The sequence below is a fragment of the Euprymna scolopes genome, chromosome 9 (assembly GCF_053919585.1).
Source record: "Euprymna scolopes isolate OS-2025 chromosome 9, ASM5391958v1, whole genome shotgun sequence".
Lineage (NCBI taxonomy): Eukaryota > Metazoa > Mollusca > Cephalopoda > Sepiida > Sepiolidae > Euprymna > Euprymna scolopes.
Genome location: NC_136490.1, coordinates 116634054 through 116656400, shown reverse-complemented (window position 1 = coordinate 116656400; position 22347 = coordinate 116634054). Strand labels below are relative to the sequence as shown.

General features: G+C 33.6%; 1 protein-coding gene across 1 annotated transcript in view; it reads left to right on the top strand.

The window, feature by feature from the left end:
• The first annotated feature begins 6380 nt into the window (after positions 1–6380).
• The window catches only part of LOC145284815 (activin receptor type-2B-like), a 210220-nt gene continuing 194253 nt past the window's right edge, over positions 6381–22347 (top strand). Inside the window, exon 1 of the mRNA XM_080133778.1 lies at positions 6381–7005. Coding sequence (XP_079989904.1) covers positions 6948–7005 — 58 coding nt within the window. The 5' untranslated portion in view covers positions 6381–6947. The remainder of the gene's footprint in view (positions 7006–22347) is intronic.

Genomic DNA, 22347 nt, shown 5'->3' with positions numbered 1-22347 from the left:
CGAGAGGTGGGAAATGGGAGCTGGTTAAAGGTCAGGCATGTGGGGTTGCCCCCACATCTGGTCTTTGCTAGTCATAGCTAGTCATAGCTTGCAGCATCTGCCGGAACAGATGGTATTTATTTGCTCCCCCACCGAGCAAATTAGGCACAAGGCCGATTTTTAATGTGAGGAGTGAAGGGAGGGGGAAGGGAAAAAGGGGACCAGCTCCCGAGAGGTGGGAAATGGGAGCTGGTTAAAGGTCAGGCATGTGGGGTTGCCCCCACATCTGGTCTTTGCTAGTCATAGCTGGTCTTTGCTAGTCATAGCTTGCAGCATCTGCCGGAACAGATGGTATTTATTTGCTCCCTCACCGAGCAAATTAGGCACAAGGCCAATTTTTAATGTGAGGAGTGAAGCATGGGGAAGGGAAAAAGGGGACCAGCTCCCGAGAGGTGGGAAATGGGAGCTGGTTAAAGGTCAGGCATGTGGGGTTGCCCCCACATCTGGTCTTTGCTAGTCATAGCTGGTCTTTGCTAGTCATAGCTTGCAGCATCTGCCGGAACAGATGGTATTTATTTGCTCCCTCACCGAGCAAATTAGGCACAAGGCCAATTTTTAATGTGAGGAGTGAAGCATGGGGAAGGGAAAAAGGGGACCAGCTCCCGAGAGGTGGGAAATGGGAGCTGGTTAAAGGTCAGGCATGTGGGGTTGCCCCCACATCTGGTCTTTGCTAGTCATAGCTGGTCTTTGCTAGTCATAGCTTGCAGCATCTGCCGGAACAGATGGTATTTATTTGCTCCCTCACCGAGCAAATTAGGCACAAGGCCAATTTTTAATGTGAGGAGTGAAGCATGGGGAAGGGAAAAAGGGGACCAGCTCCCGAGAGGTGGGAAATGGGAGCTGGTTAAAGGTCAGGCATGTGGGGTTGCCCCCACATCTGGTCTTTGCTTGCAGTATCTGCCGGAACAGATGGTGTTTATTTGCTCCCCCACTGAGCAAATTAGGCACAAGGCCGTTTTTAATGTGAGGTTAAAACCAGCTCCCCTAAAAGTAGGCAAAAAGGGGGCACTCTGGTTACCAAAAATAATAATTGTCCCAGTATAGAGGGTTTCCCCTCCATTGACCGGCACAAATTATCTTAAGTGCAGCATCTGCCGGAACAGATGGTATTTATTTGCTCCCCCACCGAGCAAATTAGGCACAAGGCCGATTTTTAATGTGAGGAGTGAAGGGAGGGGGAAGGGAAAAAGGGGACCAGCTCCCGAGAGGTGGGAAATGGGAGCTGGTTAAAGGTCAGGCTGTAGAACGGAGAAAAAAGGCCAACGACCCTAGTGTTTTGATGTGATGTTTTTAATATAATAAACTAGTTATGACCAAAGTTTCATTTCATTCGGACAAAACACTAAGAAACGGGGCCTAATTAGATTTTGGGCCCGTTTTTTTTGGGGGGGGGGGTGTACGCTGTGTGTGTGTGTGTGTGTGTGTGTGTGTGTGTGTATATATATATATATATATATATTAGTTTTGGGTCGATTAATCAGAATCGGGAATCGAAAAATCGGAAATTTTGGGATATCAGAATCGGTATCGGAATCAGAAAAAATTTGTGCCTATTTTACGATGCCAACAACGATTCTTTTAATTGGGTTTTTTATTTGATTTTCTTAAAAAAAAAAATATTCCACCGCTGATAGTAATAATAAAATAGTGAATATCTGTTGACTTTAACCTATTAGTAAAACTAACATCGATAGATCATCCCTCACAAGTGTATCCTAAGGTTTAAGAAAATATCCGCACATTAAACATTAACAACTTTATAGTTAAGTATGTAGATATTTAGAAAAAATCGGAATGAATCGATAATTGTATCGGAATTGGGAATTCAATAGGTAATTGTATTGAAATCGGTAAAAATACTGGAATCGTCCCATCTCTAATATATATATATATATATATATATATATATATATATATATATATATATATATATATATGATTTATGCAAAAAATAATATGATTTATGGAAAAATTATTTACTTGAGTTGCAAGAATTCAACATTAATAACAAATCAGTGTACAATCGTTTCTGAAACGACACAATTTAAAAAAAAACAATTCTATCAGCAGCATCGCGATTGGACAGCAAACAGAAAATGCAAATATATGATTAACACCAAAAAGAAGATATCAAAAAATTATACAGCAAAACAAACCAGCCTCTCTACAACCCATTTATCAAATGCATTTTTTTTTCTAGAAATTTAAATTAAATTACTACAACTTCAAAAGTATTTCCTAAACAATAATTTTGCAGTTCTGAATTTTGTTAGATGAGGATTTATTGTTCATATTATTCATACTCCCTGGACTATTGTTCTCATCTTGAGTGTTGCACGTTTTGGTTGATGTAAGCTTTGACCATCTTCAGGTGTGTATCTTGTCAAACACAAGAATCTTCTACAGAGTTTGACAAGATAAACACCTGAAGAAGGTCCGAGGTTACATCGATCGAAATTTGTGCAAATAACACTCAAAATGAGAACAATAGTCCAAGAAATCCAAATAATATCATCAATAATTTAGCAATATCTAAATGTTAATGAACTCCATCTCTGTGGCTCCCATTTTTTATGAGGTACTTAATCTGAAATTTTAGTAGAAAAAAAAAAAGAAGTGACGCTTTTGGACAGTTTGCATCGGTTATTCTTAAATAATTTAATTATTTAATGCAACAAGGACCCCACCCCCACCCGATTTTTTTTCTTCTGATTTCAATAACCATCATCTTTACTATTTTCCTTAAATTGGTAAAAACAGACAACCAAAAATAGAAACAATTAATTTGAGATTTTGTTTCGTCGGAATGTTTTTAACTAAACTAAGACATTCAAACAAATAAATCATTTTCCTCCCCTCCTCCTCCTCCATCATCATCATCATAATAAAATTATTTGTTGCTATTTTTATTGTATGGAATGACAAAGTAAATTAATGAATAAATAAAAACAACTTTGTATATTTCGAAAAAAATAGATTAATTAATTAAAATATAACCAATTATTAAAAAATAAAATTTTGATCACTACCCGTTTGTTTGTGTCCATGTGTTCTTGCCTCTATGTGACCTGCACATATTTTTATTTTTTTTTACTACTAATCCCATCCAAGCAAGAAGACCGGATGTTCAAAGAGTTAACAAGAAGGAAAAGTCCTGTCAGATTGTAGACTTTGCCGTTCTAGCAGACCACAGAGAGGATATGAAGGAGACAGAAAAGCGGAGCAAATACACGGAACTGGCCAAAGAGCTCAAAGGGATGAAAGATGAATAAAGTCCAAGATAACACCATTAATAATAGGAGCACTAGGAACAATACTGAAAAACTTTGAAAAAAGAAAGGAGGGGAGATTGGAATCAGAGGGACGGTTAAGAAAATTCAACAGATAACAATAATGAAAACGGCTGAAATATTAAGGAAAACTCTTGAATGTGGAGAGTAATACATACGTGCTACAGGCACAAGCTGGGCACAGAAACTAATACAAATGTAGAACACAAAAGAACATCACATGAAAACTGAAACTGTAAAATTGTAACTTTGTGTATGTATGTCGACGTGAAGTGGCACCACACCAAATAAGTGAGGTTCAAAGAAGATGGAAAGACCGAGGATTAAAAGCATTAGTCAGACCTCCACTGGATGAGTGCAAAGAAGACTGGAACCTAGGGGAGGCTTATTGTCATCCAAATTCCAACGGTCGCTGCCAATGAAAAATCAATGGTAAATGACTATTGCGATAATGCAAATTCATCTGCAAAGTTTATCGAAAGAGGTGGAGAGTATTGTAAATGTGAGCAGAGACTTGTTGTCACTCAGACTCCAAAGAACACCACAGGTTGTTCTCAAAGATCAATCTTTGATGATAGCCTGTGTGAATACTCCTAGTGAATAGATAATAATAATCTCCCCACAAAAATGGTAGTGTCAACATAAAATAATCGAGGAGGGTCAAGGAGGATGGAAAGACTAAGAAGAGAAAGCATTAACCCCCACTAGATGAGTGCAAAGAGAAATGGGACCTTGGGGTGGCTTATTGCCACCCAAATTCCAGTGAAGGCCAATGGTCGCTACCAACAAGAAATCAATGGTAAATGGCTATTGCGATAATGCAAACTAATTTACAAAGGTTATTGAAAGAGGTGATGAGTACTGGAAATTTGGGGAGACTTGTCACTCAGACTCCAGGGAACACCACAAGAGAATTCTTTGATGATAGCCTGTGTGAAAACCCCAAGTGAGTAATAATAATAATGCTCCTCCTCCTCCTCCTCCTCCTCCTACTACTAATAATAATAATAAAATTCATACCAGCAGTGGTCATAAAGATAGTGATGAATTATCACAATTACTATTACTATTATGTATGATAATAATAGTGATACTGCTAATAATATTAATAGTAAATACAGTAATAATAATATTAATAATATTATTAAAAATAATAGCAGTAATGATAATAAAATAAAGTGATAATACTAATACTGTAATAATAATGGTGATAAATGATATTACCACAACTATTAATAACAGTGATTATAACAGTGATAATAATGATAATATTAACTGATAAAAATAGTAATAATAAAAGCAATAATATTGGTAATAAAAAATAACTGCGATGAGGATAATACTGATAATAATAATAATAATCATAATAATAACTGTCATAATAGTAGTAATAATGAGTTAACAATAAAAATAACTGTGCTATTAATAATATTGATAATGATAATAACAGCAGTAATAACTGAAAATAATAATAATAATAATAATAATAATAATAATAATAATAATAATAATAATAATAATAATAAATGACTGCAATAAATAGTGATAATAAAAATAACTGTGATAATAGTAATGATAATAATGATAACTGTAATAATAATAGGAATATATTATTAATAATAATAACAAAAACAATAATGATAATAAGGATAATAATAATAATAATAATAGTAATCATACCAATAACAAAAACACAATAATCATAATAATGATAATAATAACAGCAATGACAATGATGATAACTGTAATAACAGCAGCCATAATAATAAGAAAAATAATAGCTGTAATAACAACAACCATAATACAGTAATAACAACAACAATAATAACAGCAACAACAACAATAATAATAACAGCAACAACAACAATAATAATTAACAATAACAAGCATAATTACAGCCATAACAATAATAATAATAATAATAACAGCAGTAACAACAATAACTACTACAACAACCATAATAACAAAAACAAAATAATAATGAGTATAGCCGTAACAACTACAGCAACAATAATAATAACCAGCAACAATAATAACTACAATAACAACAACAATAATAATGACAATAACAGCAACAACAAAAACAACAACGACAATAACAACAACAACAACAATAATAACCATAACAACAACGATAATAATAACAGCAACAACAATAATAACTACAATAACAACAACAATAATAACATCTACAACAATAATAATACCAACAACAACTACAACAATAACTAGAATAACAACAACCATAACAACAACAACAACAATAGCAACAACAACAACAATAGCAACAACAATAACAACAACGATAATAATAACAATAACAGCAACAACAAGAGTAACAACAGCAAAAATAATAATCTATATATTAATACGATAGCGTGTGCGTTCTTTTGTGTGTCACGCTTACATCCGGGTCATTTAATTGTTATGTTATATTTCTTGTCATGAATAATTTTACCAATAATTTTCATAAGTTTGGGTTTCGGTTTATAACTGATGGCACTAGATCTATTTTTTTTTTTTATATATAAATAATTTTATCAAGAATTCTTCATAAATTTTTGTTTCGGTTTCGATTCTAGCTGAAGAGACTCAAGTTATATATATATATATATATATATATATATATATATATATATATATATATATATATATATATATATATATATATATATACACACACACCCAAGTCATATGGATATATTTTTTATTTTTATTTTTTAAATCTCAACTTTATAACATACGAAATCTGCAAGAATTAAAGTATCATATTTAAGCATACTTTACGACCGGGCTTTACCGGGTGTTCGTGCTAGCTTAGATAAATAATTGTGCAGTTTTAACAAAAAAAGCTACAATAATATCAGAGCGTCTCCATTTACACTGAACATCTACAGAATGCCAACATCAATATATTACATATGAATGAGTCCCCCTGTGGAATTTCCACAGGTCCCGCTAGTAATAATAATAATAATAATAATAATAATAATAATAATAATAACAACAATAATCTAAAATGTTGAAAGAAACAACAACAGCAGCAGCAGCAGCTTCCACTGAAAGCATCAGCAGCAGCAGGTTCTACTCTGGTTGCAGAAAAAAATTATCATTGTTTCCTTTCGCGACTTGAAAGAGTCGTAGGTTTTTTTTTATTTTTCAAAAGGGAAAAAATATACGAATATAGACGGATTCTAATAATAACAGTACGGAGATCGTATAGCACTAATAACAATAACAAGTTAAAGGCGGTAGTAGTTTTTTTTTTTTTTCCTTCTTTTTGTTTTGTTTTGTTCCCCCTCCCCCCTGGAGTGGCGAGTTCTACTTCAGCGTGGAGTCAGGAGGGTACCACCACACCGGATCGTCCTTTTTCTTTCTTTTTCTTTAAAACTCCTCTAGTCGCGTTTTAGCATCGAATGAGAGACGAAGAAGGAAAACGAAAAGGGAAGGAAAATTCGACGGATCTCTTCCTTTTTTTTTTTTGTTTTTTTTGTTAAATGATTTGAAAAAACAAGGACGGAGGGATGATGACACATGTCAATGTTGCCACCACTCTGACGCCATCACGGAACCAGGTCATCATCATCATAGTTAAACGCTTTCAATGAATTTCACAACATGTTTATCATCATCATCGTCAAATCTTTACTACTGTGTGGATTACTTAGTTTCGGAAGTAAGTATATAAATACATATACACTTTAAATTCCACTGCTTTGCTTTTTTTATTTTTTTAAATTCGAAACAAAACAATAACACAATAGCTATTTTTCTCTCTTAAAACACACACACACACACACAGATGCATGCGTTGTTGCAAATGTCCATAGCTCATAGATTTGTTTTAAAATTTCGTCTAAATATATTTATTATCCTCTTTGAACATCGTCTGCTTTAAATTTAATAGATATCATGTCCAATTAAGATCGAATTCTTAAATGTTTCTTCAGATAGAGCGCAGAAATGCCCATAGATCCATTTTTTTGTACTTATGCAAAATTATGGATCGTGCTAGTTTTTTTTAAATAGGATTTTAAACTTAAATTAATTTTTACAGTATATTTTGTTTATTAAATTTTTAGATGAAAGTACAGAGTAGTTACAAAAAGTACCTCCTCTTTCATGTTAAGAATAGGTTTATAGCGTTGTTATTTCAGCACGGTCCGTATTCTGTATAAATACACATTATTTTTATTATTTTTTTTTTTTTTACAACCCAGCGTAGTATAAACACCCTCAACTTCCCCATGTTAAGAACGGCTTTCGAGGTTGTTTTTTTTAAATTCCAAATGCCGTTCTTAACCTGGAACATTGGGAGTGTTTATACTACGCTCGGTTGGGTCGTAATATATATATATTTAACCATTATATCTGAATGGATTCTGTCTTTTTTTTTTTTAATTATCATATTTTGTTCAAACTGGAGATCATTCATCTTACCAGATGCCAAACATTCATTCGCTATTCTCATACATTCCAGCCGAGAGATCTTTTTAAGGTTCTAGTCGCCCCTTTTAGTTCAATTGTTTAGTATATTCGTAAAATGAATACGTTCGATCCATTGTAACATAAATAACAAATTTGTTGCAAAAGTGTACTACTTTATTTCATAAAGTTATATAATTTTGAAATCTATATTATTTTACTTAATAGAGTATTTCTGGTAAGAAAATACCCAATCAGAAAATATTAGAAGATAGATCGCATTGTGTGGTTGTTGAAGTTAGAAATAATCCACTCGTACGTAACATGCTTTTGTTTAATTTTTCTTCTTTGTATGAACAAACAACATATTCCATTGTTTTCGTTCCTCTCTATCTTTAAATAATCTTACTTGGATGTTAAAAGGGATTCAATTTAAAAAATGAATGACAAAATAATAAAATAAAATACAGCCATAAAAGTCTATTTACTGTAATCTACACGCATGCCAAAATAATTTTCCCCGGAAACCTTGTATTTGTTTGTTTTTTTTTCTACATAACGCACTAAATTAAGAGCTACCTACAAAACATAGTTTAGTAGGCCACCAATAACCAAGTATATATATATATATATATATATATATATATATATATATATATATATATATATATATATATATATATACACACACACTATTTGAAAATAAAATGTATTGCAAGTTGTGTCCTCCACTCGTGACCTAGTAAACCATGGCGCGTGTGTAGTAGCAGTACACATTTTTTTTTTTAATGGCCACAAACTTGGTAGTCTGTTTGGCCTGGTAACAAGTATACAAACTGACCCCCAATTTTGTGACCACTTTTAGTGGGTATAAAATCAGGGACTAGTTTCTATATTTACAGTATATAAAAACCGACCCCACTTCCACTAATCTAATTTCCTTATATATATATAAATAAAAAAAAAAACCCAAAATTTTCTTATTATTGTTTATTATTAGTACTATTTGAAAGGTTGAATAAAGGAGGGGGTAGGCCACTAATGCACTTTAACATCCACAAGCACGTTAATTGTTTTCATTTTAAGAAAGTCCCCACCACGCAACGTAGGAGTTAATAATCCCCTGCCCATTTCCCCCAAGTTAAAAATGGATTTCTAAATTAGTTTCGGAACGGTAAACTGCTGAAGTACTCATAATACTTCTATTTGGCAACTAGTTCAATCATAGAAAGAAAATCAGCAGCTGACTGATTGACCTAGTTTCAGTCTCGTTTTTGGAACAGTTATCCGTAAATTTGAAAGAAATTGCTTTTCTGCTCTCTTGGGTAGTCTCTTGGTTGCCCCCCCCTCCAACAGAATTTATATGAAGATTTATGTACTTATGCAGAATATAGACCGTGCTGAAATAATGTTATTATTTAGAGACCCATTCTTAACATGGGTAGAGGAGGGCGTTATCTAACTGTTCTGTACTTTCACCTAACCATTTGATAAACAAAAAATGCTGGGAAAAATTTAATTTAACTTGAAAATCCTATCTTAAAAAAAAATGAAAAAGAAAAAAAAATGCACTGTCCGTATTCTGCATAATTACTAAGATTTATTTTGAGTATAAACCAGTACATGATTTGTAATTGTATCTTGTGGAGTTTCTGAATTTTAGTCGGATGCACACCCAGCCACCCCGCACATAGCTGGAAACTCATTTAGAAATCCATTTTCTTTTATATGATTAGATGATATATCTAAACTTAAAATGTAAACAAACATGTTTTAAACGGTCATTACTTTTTCTTTTAAACTTTTTTTTTTCGAATAGAAGTAATTGTAAACATTAAAATACTAAACTTAATATAGTTGCCGGTTTATTATTTTATTTATATTTATTTTTTTTAGCTTTAGTGTTTGTTTGACCTATTAAATTGTTGGCGATTGTGTACGATGGTCTAAAAGTGGGGGATCCGATCAGCTTAAATATGTAATTTGAAACTGATCCCCGATTTTCTGTCCTATCCGTTATTGAACAGTGTAGTCCCACTTCCGTCAAGCAATAGTGTTTCTTGTTGTAGTACGACTAATAGCTTTTCTTTTTTAGTAATGACCTAATAAACTCTCCAAGAAGCGACGTGTTCTGCCATTATTTATTAAGAATAGAAAGAAACTTGTAATTCTATCAATAAAGAGGATTGCATTTAAGTTTAGTAAATTAAATATTTCTTAAATTCCTGGAATATGTTTTTGTAATTGTTTGCCCCCCCCCCCTCTCAGTTATTTTTAACTCTAGTTTTCATCTAGATGGCTATTATTTATTTATTTAATAATAATAATAATAATTATTATTATTGTTATTAGTTGTTAACTAACTAGGTATATATATATATATATATATATATATATATATATATATATATATATATATATATATACCCGGCGTTATCCTGGCGCATTTACTTCCATTTTTGACAATTTATAAAGATCGCGGCCATTGAAGAACGTGAGGGATTGTTTAGGTATTAAAAATAGTTTTTTATGTTGTTGCATTCGTTATATAATTACTAAATGAGAAACCATTTTCATTAAAAATCAAGTTAGTATTATGCATCTAAAATTGAGAAAAGCACGCTTGAAAAGTGTCAACATTATGTAAATAATCAAGCCGAAACAGCACATTTTGTTCTGTTCCCTCCCATTTTGACCACCGAATTTTACCTGATGTTGTGTTGATTTAATAACGATATACTGATTGAAAACTGCTTTTCTCAATTTTCGATACATAATAACAACGGATTTTTTTTTCATAGAAATGATATCTTATGTAGTAATATATAATGAAAACAACATTAAAAAAAATACATTTATTGCCTAGATTTTTTTCGCATTCTTCCACTATTGTGATCTTTATAAATTAAAAATTATAAATAAATTATTTTAAAAAAATTTTCTGTTCTTTTACTAGAATTTTGAAATTTTAATTATTAAATTATTGTTTAATCATTAAATTATTAACTAAACAAAATTATTATAAAAATAATATTAATTTTGCATCTTTTAATCTTTTTTATACATTGGAAATTGCTAAATATTTTGGTCTTTATGCACTTATGTTACCGTGTTATTTTTTTGAAATAGTATTTTCAAGTTAAATTGAAGTTTTACTATATCTTTTTTTTTTTTATTATCAAATTGTTAGGTGAAAAAGTACAATAATTACAAAACACCCTCCCTCCCCATGATAGATAAATAAAAATAATAACGTTATTATTTCAGCACAGGAACATGTGTATAAATACCAATGTTTTATTTTTAATGCAGTAAATGATTTTCTGTTTGACAGTTTAAATGCTTACAAATTCCTTTTTAAATTTATAAGTGTGACGAAGTCATTCATTTTTCCCTTTTTCAACTATGAGCAAACTACGATGAAAATTCTAGACTTGTTTACGAAGAAATCGAAACGCATCATGGTGGATTTAATTACATTATTTTTCAGATTTGATTATTAAAGCTTCATTTTAGTCTATCTTATCGCATTTTTCATTTCACGGTATATAAAATATATGTAAGTCACTTGGAGGTGAGAAAGAAACACTGTTTATAAAATTATGACTACCAGTCACCACGTCCTGTTAGTTGTATTTACTGTTTCTCAGAAACAGTAAATACAACTAACAGGACGTGGTCATATTTTTATTTATACAGATTGAGAAATTTTAATATTTTGCGAAAATAATGTTTTTTTTTTTTTTTTTTCATTATTCGCTTCTTCGTTATTGTAGCGAAATTAGAAAATTAAAATATTGAATTTCAAGTGTAATCAATGGTATCTACTGAATTGTCATGCCATAATAATGAACATATCCAAAAATTACGAAAAACGATAAGGTAGAAAATTATTAATGAAAATAGTTTTCGAAGACAATTGGCGAAAATTGAGTTTTACACACACACATACATACACGGAGTTCTAATTATAACAAAATGGAGGCAAATATTTTATAAAAACTGAAAATCTTTGGCCAGTTTAGTAAAACTTAATTTTCACTGATTGTCTTCGAAAACGGTTTTCGTTAATAATTAATTTTTTATCTTACCGTTTTTCGTAATTTTTGGATATGTTCATTACTGCAGCATGACAATTCAGTAGATACCATTGGTTTCAGTTGAAATTCAATATTTCAATTTATTGAATTTCGACACAATAACGAAGTCGAACCCAATATTCTTGTTTCCCGCGCTTGGATTCTTGTTAAATGTCACTTTTTACACTATTCTCATAAAAAGATGTCTGCTCTTATATTGCAACGTTTATTTTATCTGATTGAAAACAAAAAAATCTTTTTAATTTTCGGACAAAATATCTTAACAAAACAATAATTTATTACTTTAATTATAGTATATCCTATTTTACTCAAATTGCTGATTAAAATTGATGTTTGGTTTCAAATTGTATTTATTTTCTCGTTTTGAAATAAAAAGTACTGATAAGACTTTTAAAATATTTTTCGTCGCTTATCAATTTTGACATTTTTACCTCTTCGTATTTGCTGTTAAATTCCGGTGAAACCTGTCTTTTTAAAAATAAATAAATAAATAAAATGCACATTTTTTTCGTCTTTATTAATAAACATCAAAATGTTTTTTTTTTTTTTACAATAAAAACGTAAGTGTTAGTGATTAAAAATATTGATTTTTTTTTTTTTTAATTTTTTTTTATGCTTAACATGTTCAATGTTAACCAGAATTTGATTCAGAATATTGTCTTAATGTTCTTAATTGGAGTTTTAAAAAATAAACATGAGATATTCCAACCGTTACTATACTAAAATTGAACCTATTTATGTATATAATTTTTAGTGCTGTTGAAAAAAAAAATGTGTCAAGTCTGAAAATATAATCGTGAAATTCCTTAATTTTCATGTTTATATTTATTTCTTAATTATTTTTTTGATATTTGTGTATTTTTGGTACCGTGTTCAAATAGTAACGTTATTTTGAAAGCCATTCTTAATATGGAGAGGGGTGGGTGTTAAAGATATCGTGAAACATGAATTTAACGTGAAAAAAAAAAAAAAAAAAAAAATCACGTTACCAAAAATGCATAAGCGGTATTTTCTTTTTTAAACCCTCGTTTGACGTTGAAATAGTAATAATGATAATAATAAACTAGTTCAATTTAAATGCTTTCTTTGATCATTCAAAGAAATGAATCTAAATGTATTAAAAACATTAAAAATTAAATGTTTATTTTATTTTTCTTATAGAAGTGAATGCTAAGGAATTTACATGTTAGACAGAACAGAGGCGCGATTCAGGGGGGGGGGGCTTAACAACATAAACTTTAAATCTAATCTGATTTTTTCTCCACCAATTTAAAATCACTTTCGAATGTCAAAGGCTTCAACGTAAACACAGTCATTTTTACGACCATCTTTTCCCAGTCTTTCTAATAAAAAAATATCAAATGAGATCTCAAAACTACACGCTCGGTCGCTCGAATATTTATTAGGGTAGAAAGCTAAAACATTTTTCAAAAAATTCTGTTTAAAAATGAATACAAATCGTGAACCAATTTCTACTGTACACTCTTTAACCCTTATCCTTGAGGGGCCTCTGGGCCTTGATAATGTGGTGATGCCTATGTAAAAAAAAAAAAAAAAAAAAAAAAAAAATTACTACATTTTCAATATTTTTTTCTCTGAAACATCCACCCGGACAACGCCAGGCTACTACAGCTATTAATGAAAACCAAGGCCCGCAGGCTATTTTTAAGCATTTAAACTGCTATTTGAAAAGTAATTTCGTGTTTGCTGGCTAGGGTATTATGTTTTTTTCAATAAATGATATGATGCTTATGCATTTATGTTACCATGCTATTTTTTAAAAATAGTATTTTTAAATTAAATACAAGTTTTACATCTTTATTTTATTATTTCAGCACGGTAACATAAGTGCATAAGTACTAATAATATTAATGTATAGATTTTTTTTATTATAAAGAAAACATATTTTCGACTGCGTCACTATTCTCATGTTGGACCCTGACCGAAATATGATTTTTAAAAAATAATAATAAAACTACTTTAAAAAGGAACGTTAAGATTCCCGGGGATTTTGCAGAGAAGCCAACAAACGGGGTGGGGTGGGGGGAGAAAGTGAAAAAATTCTTAAGAATCGTTTATGTCGAATTTAATGTTTTATTAAACGTTCTGTTGTATGATCTGTGTATGATCTTTTTCTTTGCGTAAACAAAGAATCTGCTGGCTTTGTCCTTTTCGACGTGTGCAAGTCAGTCGATGTGATTTTTCCAGATTTCTTTTTACGGGACCTTCGAATTAAACAAGTGCGAGAGATATTAATATCATATCTTTGATTTAATATTGTGAGTGTTTCAAGCTTTAAAAAAAAATCCCTGAGATAAGGTGAGTTGTTGGAAGGTCGTGTTTCGGGCCACGAGGAAGGAGGTAAGGAGAAGGATGAGGAGAGTAATAATCGAGTTTGTCGATTTATATTGTTATACAAGTGTTGTTGGGTGACCTAAATTTCGAGAAGGCGTTGGACTCACTACGCTTCTTTCTTGTTCATGACGATGATGATGATGATGATGCTTTAGATCTCCTCATTTTTCTTCTAGCCTTATTCTTCATGGCGAATAATTCTTAGGTTAATTTATTTCTTATTTTTATTTTTTAAATGAACTATGAATTAACAATCGAAGCGTTGACATTAAAAAGAAAAAAAAAACTATGAATAAAGATCACATTTTTCCTTTGTTTTTTTTTTCGTTTTTTTAATTCAAAACATGTTTTGTTATCAATCTTCCTTCTTGTACAAGAATAACAGCACAGAACCCCGCATTTCTCGGCTATCGTAAAAATGCTCTCTTCTTGTACGAGAGGCTGTTCTCCCAAGCTTTGTCTCCTCCTTTCGTGGATGAAAGATAGGTTCATTGCTTGTCGCCTTTATGCGCTCACACCAGAAATAACGGTTATCAACCTCCCCCGCGGGAGTCGGATGTGACACATGGTTGAGCTTTAATGTGGGGGGGGGGGATAGGCCAAGGACGATCAGGACCAGTAAAAAAAAAAAAAAATGTTTGAATCGGATCCATCGGTATTCTGAGAGCCTCTGTGACTCCCCATCCTCGTTCAGAAAGCAGGGGGGGGGGTAATGCTTGTGAAGATGGCTTCCTGAGCAGAGTAAACTAAACTCAAGCTGAAACCCAATGGTCAGGAATAAAACATGTTTGTTTTATACCTGTTTAGGGTGGTGGCTAAACTCTCGAGCTGGTGACACAACCCGTGTTAATGTGAAAAAAAAGGGAGCACTCCTTTTTGATTAAAAAAAAAAAAAATTTTAAGCTATATAAACTTCACTAAATCTGTCATTTTTACAAATGTAATCTTCATTTTAAAAATACAAATCGTGCCTTGTTACGCGGTATTTTTATTATTTATTAATGAATTATTTTAAAACGAACTTTTCCAAACTCCCATTAAAAAATAATTACGAAATTAATCCCACCAATGTGCATTTTGATTTCCTTGTAAATAATGTAGTCATTTTAATCTTTTGTTAATAACTAGCATTTCAGCCAGGCGTTGCCCGGGTGTTTGGAGGTGCATGTTTGCGCAAAAAAAAAAAAAAAAAAAAAAAAAGCGGTCATTTTTTTTAAATTTTTTAACCCCTATTATGACACCTTAATATTTATTGTTTTGGGCTCAAATAAAGTTATTAAGTTAGATCCATGTCCAAGGAACCTATATCTAAAATTTCAAGTGTTTAGAGCCCAAATTGTCGGACGAGTTTGGTAGAGTTCTCAAAGATCAAATCGTTGAACTTTGACCCCCTTAACAGCCAAATTTCTGGCCGAAAACCGATCAGAAAGATCTTCCCAAATCTCAGTACCCTGTATATCAAATTTCGAGTCTGTAGACTTTAAATTGACAGAGTTATTGCGTAGGGAAATGTGCACACACACACACACACACACACACACACTTTTATAGATATAGATAGATTCCTCGAAAGTTCCTACCTAAAAAGGAACAAAATAAAAGTAAAGATTATTCGCCGACTATGTACAGTCAGGTGAAATAAATAAATAAATAAATAAATAAAAATCGTTCTATAAATTAATTTTTTTTTTTTTTTTTTTTTTTCTTGAGATTTTTTTTTTAATTACATTTTCACCTCAAACAAGGCACATTGCCACTTTGGTGTAGGGGGCTACTATCAGGGGCAGCAACTACTGGGGTACTATGTTGGGATTTGGGCAGCAAGATGTCGGTTCACGTTACACTTGAACTTCTGCATGTCAATACAGTTAGGGAAGCAGGGACCTGGAATGGAATTCCAGAGTCTAGCGTTCTGGGGAAATAACTACTGGAGTAGAAAGATCTTTTACATCTAGGGATCTCTACTGTGTGTGGGGTGGGATTTAGCTGCCTGTCGGGTTTGTTGAGGGTGTCTACGTCATGGGGGCACAAGTGTCTGCAGTTCGTCAGGGCATTCACCATTAAAATACTTGTAGAACAGGCAGAGGGATGCAACGTTTCGTCAATGGGACAGAGGCTGAAGCTTAGATGCCAGTTCAGGGCCTATCAGATTGACGACTCTCTTTTGAACCTTGTCTAGGAGCGAGAGACTAGCAGCAGATACACCAGCCCAAATGTGACAATAATACTCCATACATGGGCGAATGGTGGCCTTATAGAGGTACAGGATATTTTCAGGTGTCAGTAGTTTCTAGCACGGTAGAGAGAGTCTACCTTTTTCGCAGCGGCCCTGGCAATGTTTTCAATATAATTGTTCCAACTCATGTTTTCTGTGAAAGTTAGGCCAAGCAGTTTGAGAGATGTACTCTCAGACAGGGAGTCACTGGTCATTGCTATTGGTGGCGGAGAAGATTTCTTGTAATTATTGAAGGAAACCACTTTAGTCTTGGCAGCATTGAATGTGACCATCCATTTATGTCCCCATTCCATCCTCTAGTGTTTTTGCCATTTCTTAAGTTATGTGTTCATTTGTTTTACTGTCATGCCTGTTATAGAGCGTGGTGTTATCAGTATATATACCCATCTCAGAGGCAGTTTTGTCGGAGAGGTCATTAATAAATATTAGGAACAATAGAGGTCCAAGGATAGACCCCTGAGGCACTCCCGCATTTATATCACACTTTTTAGATGTACGACCGTCGAGGACAACCTGCATTTTTCTCTTATCTAAGAAGGATTTAATTATGTTAAGTATTCTACCAGTAATACTGTATGATTTAATTTTCCTGAGGAGACCCTCATGCCATACCCTGTCAAAAGCCTTAGATATATCTAGAGCTACCACTCTGCCCTCCCCCGCTTTGTCCAGTGAATGGTATATACGTTCAGAGATTACAGTTAGGATGTCAGCTGTGGAATGGACTTGTCTAAATCCATATTGTTTGTCAGTCAGAAGTATATTTAGCATCTGTAAGGTGCCGGACTAGTGCATGGTTAATTATGGCCTCAAATACTTTGGCGAAAAGTGGGAGGAGGCTAATGGGGCGATAATTTGATGGGTCAGTTCTTTCGCCAGAATTCTTGAATACAGTTTTCCAATAGCCTGGAAAGCATGATTCATTAAGGCATTTGTTCTAGAGTTTGGAGAGAACTGGAGCTACTTCGGCTGAGCGCTTTTTTAATAGCACAGCTGGGATGAGATCAGGTCCACATGCTTTTGAAGTGTCAAGGTTTTTTATGATAGTGTGTACCTGAGCAAGGGTGATTTTTAGATTGTCTAGCGTGGCGTCTGTCCGCAAAGGAAAGTCAGGCAGGGGGTGGTTGGAAGGGTTCAGTGTGGAGTTTGAGGCAAACCGGCTGGCAAGCATATTAGCCTTGTCGGTTGCTGAGCAAACAACCTCGTGATTGTTGGTTAGTGGGGGAATTGTTGATTGCCCATTATTTACTACACTGTTGTAGATTTTGCAGAAGTGATGATTTCCTAATTTTTGCGCTTTGATGACGCATTTTTAGTGGTTTCAATAAATTCTCTCTTAGCTGTCACTATTTCTTTCTTAACGTTACTTCTATATACTTCTGTTTGTTTGAACTGGACTTATGTCGGTTAAATCTGCGGTATGCATGCTGCCTTTGAGCAATAGCAGTTGCGCAAGTTGAAGTAAACCATTGGGGAGAGTGGGGCTTGCTATAAAATTTCCGCATTTAAACTTTGTCCGAATATTTTAAGGGGAGTAATAATTTCGATTCGATGATTCAATGTTAAACTGATTAAGCGATATTTATGAATTTGAGGACACAGCTGTTAGGTGTAAGGGGTCGTAATATGAGCTATATTAAGTTTAATTTAGTTCTATTTCCCAAAGTTCAGTTTCTTTGAAATATTTTAAAGGGTCTTCAGGGGAAAAACATAAGCACAAACTTCCATTAAAAATTCAGACTTACATTGACTTTGATCCGTAGACATTAATTAGATACTAATGAAGCAAAATTCCTTGAATTCCAATTTATTTCTAAGACACCTTAAGCTTAAGCCTTGAATTTGAAATTGTGAGAAATTCAACAAAAAATAACTAAAATAATGTATTTTGATTAAAATTGGAATAAGTTTTCACCCTCTCTCTTCCCTTTTCACCCTCTCTCTTCCCTTTTCACCCTCTCTCTTCCCTTTTCACCCTCTCTCTTCCCTTTTCACCCTCTCTCTCTCTTCCCTTTTCACCCTCTCTCTCTCTCTTCCCTTTTCACCCTCTCTCTCTGTTCCCTTTTCACCCTCTCTCTCTCTTCCCTTTTCACCCTCTCTCTCTCTCTTCCCTTTTCACCCTCTCTCTCTCTCTTCCCTTTTCACCCTCTCTCTCTCTCTCTTCCCTTTTCACCCTCTCTCTCTCTCTCTTCCCTTTTCACCCTCTCTCTCTTCCCTTTTCACCCCCTCTCTCTTCCCTTTTCATCCCCTCTCTCTTCCCTTTTCATCCTTGAATTTAATCTTCGTAAGGGGATATAAAAGTGGTGCAAAACTTCTGTGCAAACAATTTTTTCTTTCACAAAATCTGCAAAGTGCCGAATGTCTTTTGTTTTTCTTTCACCTGTTGATAATTTGTCAAGAAGTTGACGTAGAAGTGACCCTCCCTCCTCTCTTTTCTTGCCTCCTCCTCTTTTAGACTCCCTTACAGAGAATATCCATTGTTTCTATAAACAAAAACGTTTCATTTATTGATGATTTTAGAATAATCGAACATCCTTTTAGATTTCTTTTCACTCGGCAGAACCAACTATATTCATAAAAAGACGTTTAATGTTTAAGTATTTTAAAAGAGTAACTATATATATATATATATATATATATATATATATATGACTTTATATAAGAAACAGTCTATCAAATTATCAATTTATGGTGTACAGACTTGAAACTTGATATATGAGGGATTTGGACCTCTGGAACAAATTTGAATCAATTTTAATTGGTAAAAATAGCTGCTAAGGGGTCAAAATTGAAAAAGTAATTGACAGATCTAATTTGACTAAACATGTTATTTCTATGCATGCACAAATATACATGTATATTTTCAACAGCATTATTTTTAAAGGTTTTATATGTGCATAAACTTAAATCTGACGATAATGAATAAGGCTGGAGAGCTACATATTTTGCTTTCGATTCTAACTGATGGCATTCAAGTCATATATATTTATTTTACTTTTGATATGAAATTTGCATCAATTAAAATATCATATTTAAGCATATTTTACAACTGGGCAATGCCGGGCGACCTGCTAGTATTAACTTATAACTTCCCCTAAAGTTAAATGTTTTTGATATTCTGCGGTTCTTAAAAAAACAAAAAAAAGAGTAGCATCCTTGTTTTTTGTGAATGAATTCATTCCTTACTATTGATATGTTCATTCATAAGTTATTTTGTTACCACAAAATACCCAGGCCTGATTCATGATAACGCAACAAATTATATAGTTACATATAACTACAGATTGTCACTTAATGTGATGTGGGAATTTTCATTTCCTTTGGCCAAAAAGAACTGTAACCCAACCAGCCACGGAAAGAAGAGATTACCCCAGAGGAGGGATTATGGAGAGCTAAATTAGAGCTATGGTTGAAAATTGCCCCAAAAAAGGGGCCAGCAAAAGAGAAATTAGAGCCTTTTCTTATTTTTATAACAGGGTCAGGAAAGCAGCGAATGACCCCATCAGTTAGAGAGATGGTGTAGTCACCGATGTGAAATACATTTTTCCTGTAATGGAAAAAACAAAGTCGAATTTATATAAAACAATATTACTGTAAAAGTGATTATTTGGAGATCTCTAGTGGATGTTTAGACGAGAGCTTTGACTGGGTGGGTAGGTGTTGTCAAGGACGAGCTCCCCGGTGCGTGAGACAATTGTCGGTGAGAACCATTGTTCTGTGGAGAATTACATCAAAGTGTGACGGATTGGACGATGATTGGTTACTTGGGACACCCAGGATGTGTCGAACCACCCCAACCCTGTATACTTAAGTCAGTGCAGAGCAGAAAAAAACAGTCTGCAGGGAGTTTGCAGTGAGTTTGGAACTTGGGAACTTTCCACTGCTCCTACATAGATAAGCACTCGTTCTTTGACAGATTGAAAGCAAGAAATTGGTTATTGAAAAACTGATTAAGGCCCTGTTCATCGACTATTGTAACTACCAGAAAGAGAAACTTGAATCAATATTTTATTTTTTTATTTTTGATTCTCCTGTGAAAAACTGTACATACTTTTTTTATTTTTCTCTTTTGTGAATAATTCATTTCATACAAAAACTACAACCAGCATCGGTTATTATTATTGTTGTTACTTACAAGTGAACTCAAAAGAAAGAAAAACAACTAAGCTGAATGGTCTTTTTCAAAAGAAGAAGAAAGGAGATAGAAGAGATCATGAACTTGTCGAAATGCTTGAAAAAGTGATAGCCAATAGGTGAGAGATCTGGAGAGTATAGCAGATGAGGCAGTTTCCTAGCTCAATTTGTTCAATTGCTGCAGGATCAGTTTAGCAATGTGCGGTCGGGCATGCCATGGAGAAGAATAGGACCTTTTCTGTTGACTAGTTCTTGGTGTTGTCGAAGTTTCAGATGCATTTCATCTATTTGTTGACAGTACTTCACTGCCGTAATGGTTTTGCCTGCATTCAGAAAACTCTAAGGGATGACATGCCTGACCACACGTTGCTAAACTGACTCTACAAAAATTGAATAAATTGAGCTACGAAACTGCTTCATCCGCTATACTCTCCAGACCTCTCACTTATTGGCTACCACTTTTTCAAGCATCCCGTAAAAAGTGGGTGTGGAGGGTAACACTTAAAAAATTGTGTTCAATTACTATCAGAAAACAGTAACTTTCAATTAGCTTAATGGATATCATGTGTACTGGAATCTGCTACATGGAGTTCAAAGCGTATTGAATATACTATGGTTATCAAAAATGTAAAAAATATGTACAAGGTGCCTTCAATAAAATTCCAGACTTTGTTCGTATGGACACTTTTATTGATAGTACACACATATGAAACTATAGTCCCCTTCGAAGTGATCTTCTCCGACTACAATGCACTTGTACCATTCCAACAACTTCTGGAAAGTTCCATGGAAGTCCTTTTGTGTGAGCATGTCAATGACCCTCGTCACAGACTCTTTCATCTCAACTGTTTCATAACGACAGCCAAGATTTTCTTCGAGCTTAAGGAATTATCAAAAGTCACAGGGAGCAAGGTTTGGACTATAGGGAGGATGATGAGCTGTCGATAAGGATGGAGTTGTTGACTGGTGCATTGTCCTGGTAGAAATGTCACTGACTCAATTTGAAAAGTGCTAACCACTTCCGACAGAATCTCTTCCTAAACTCTCTTAGAACCTCAACATAATATTCCTTGTTGACTGTCTGTCCAGTTGGAACCTAGTGTATGTAGATCATACCCGTGCTGTTAAAAAAGGGATCATTATAAATTTCTGGGCGGATTTTTTTCTGTCTGGCCTTCTTGGGTCTGGGAGAGCCAGCATGCTTCCACTGGGAACTCTATCAATTGGTCTCTGGATGATAACAGTACATCCAGCTTTCATTGCAGGTCATCAGAGCATCAAGAATTGCGAAATCTGAATTTATCTCTCTGTCATGACAACGTCTTTCTTTCTGATCTTCTCTGAGCACTCTTTAGACAAACTTTGCACAAATCATTCTGCATATTCAGTTCCTTGCGAATAATTGTATATACAGTTCCCACACTGACATCAAACTGTGCACTTATTGTTTCTATAGACACAAGATTGTCCTTATCCATGAAATTCTTTATTTGGCCAATCAGCTCTGGTGTTCTTTCTTACTCCTTCCACACCTCTCGCCATCCCTCACAAACTCCTTGCCTTCCTTGAATCTTTTATGCCATTCAAAAACTGATGCTCATTTCAATCAAGATGGTCCAAAAGCAGTCTGAAGCATGCCTGAACAAAAGTCTGAAACTTATTTAAGGCACCTTGTATCTAAGAAACTTCCGACACTATTGAACGTTAGCATGCTTCACCAAGGATTATTCATGTACAATAACTTCCCTCGAGTCTAGGTGACAAGTCT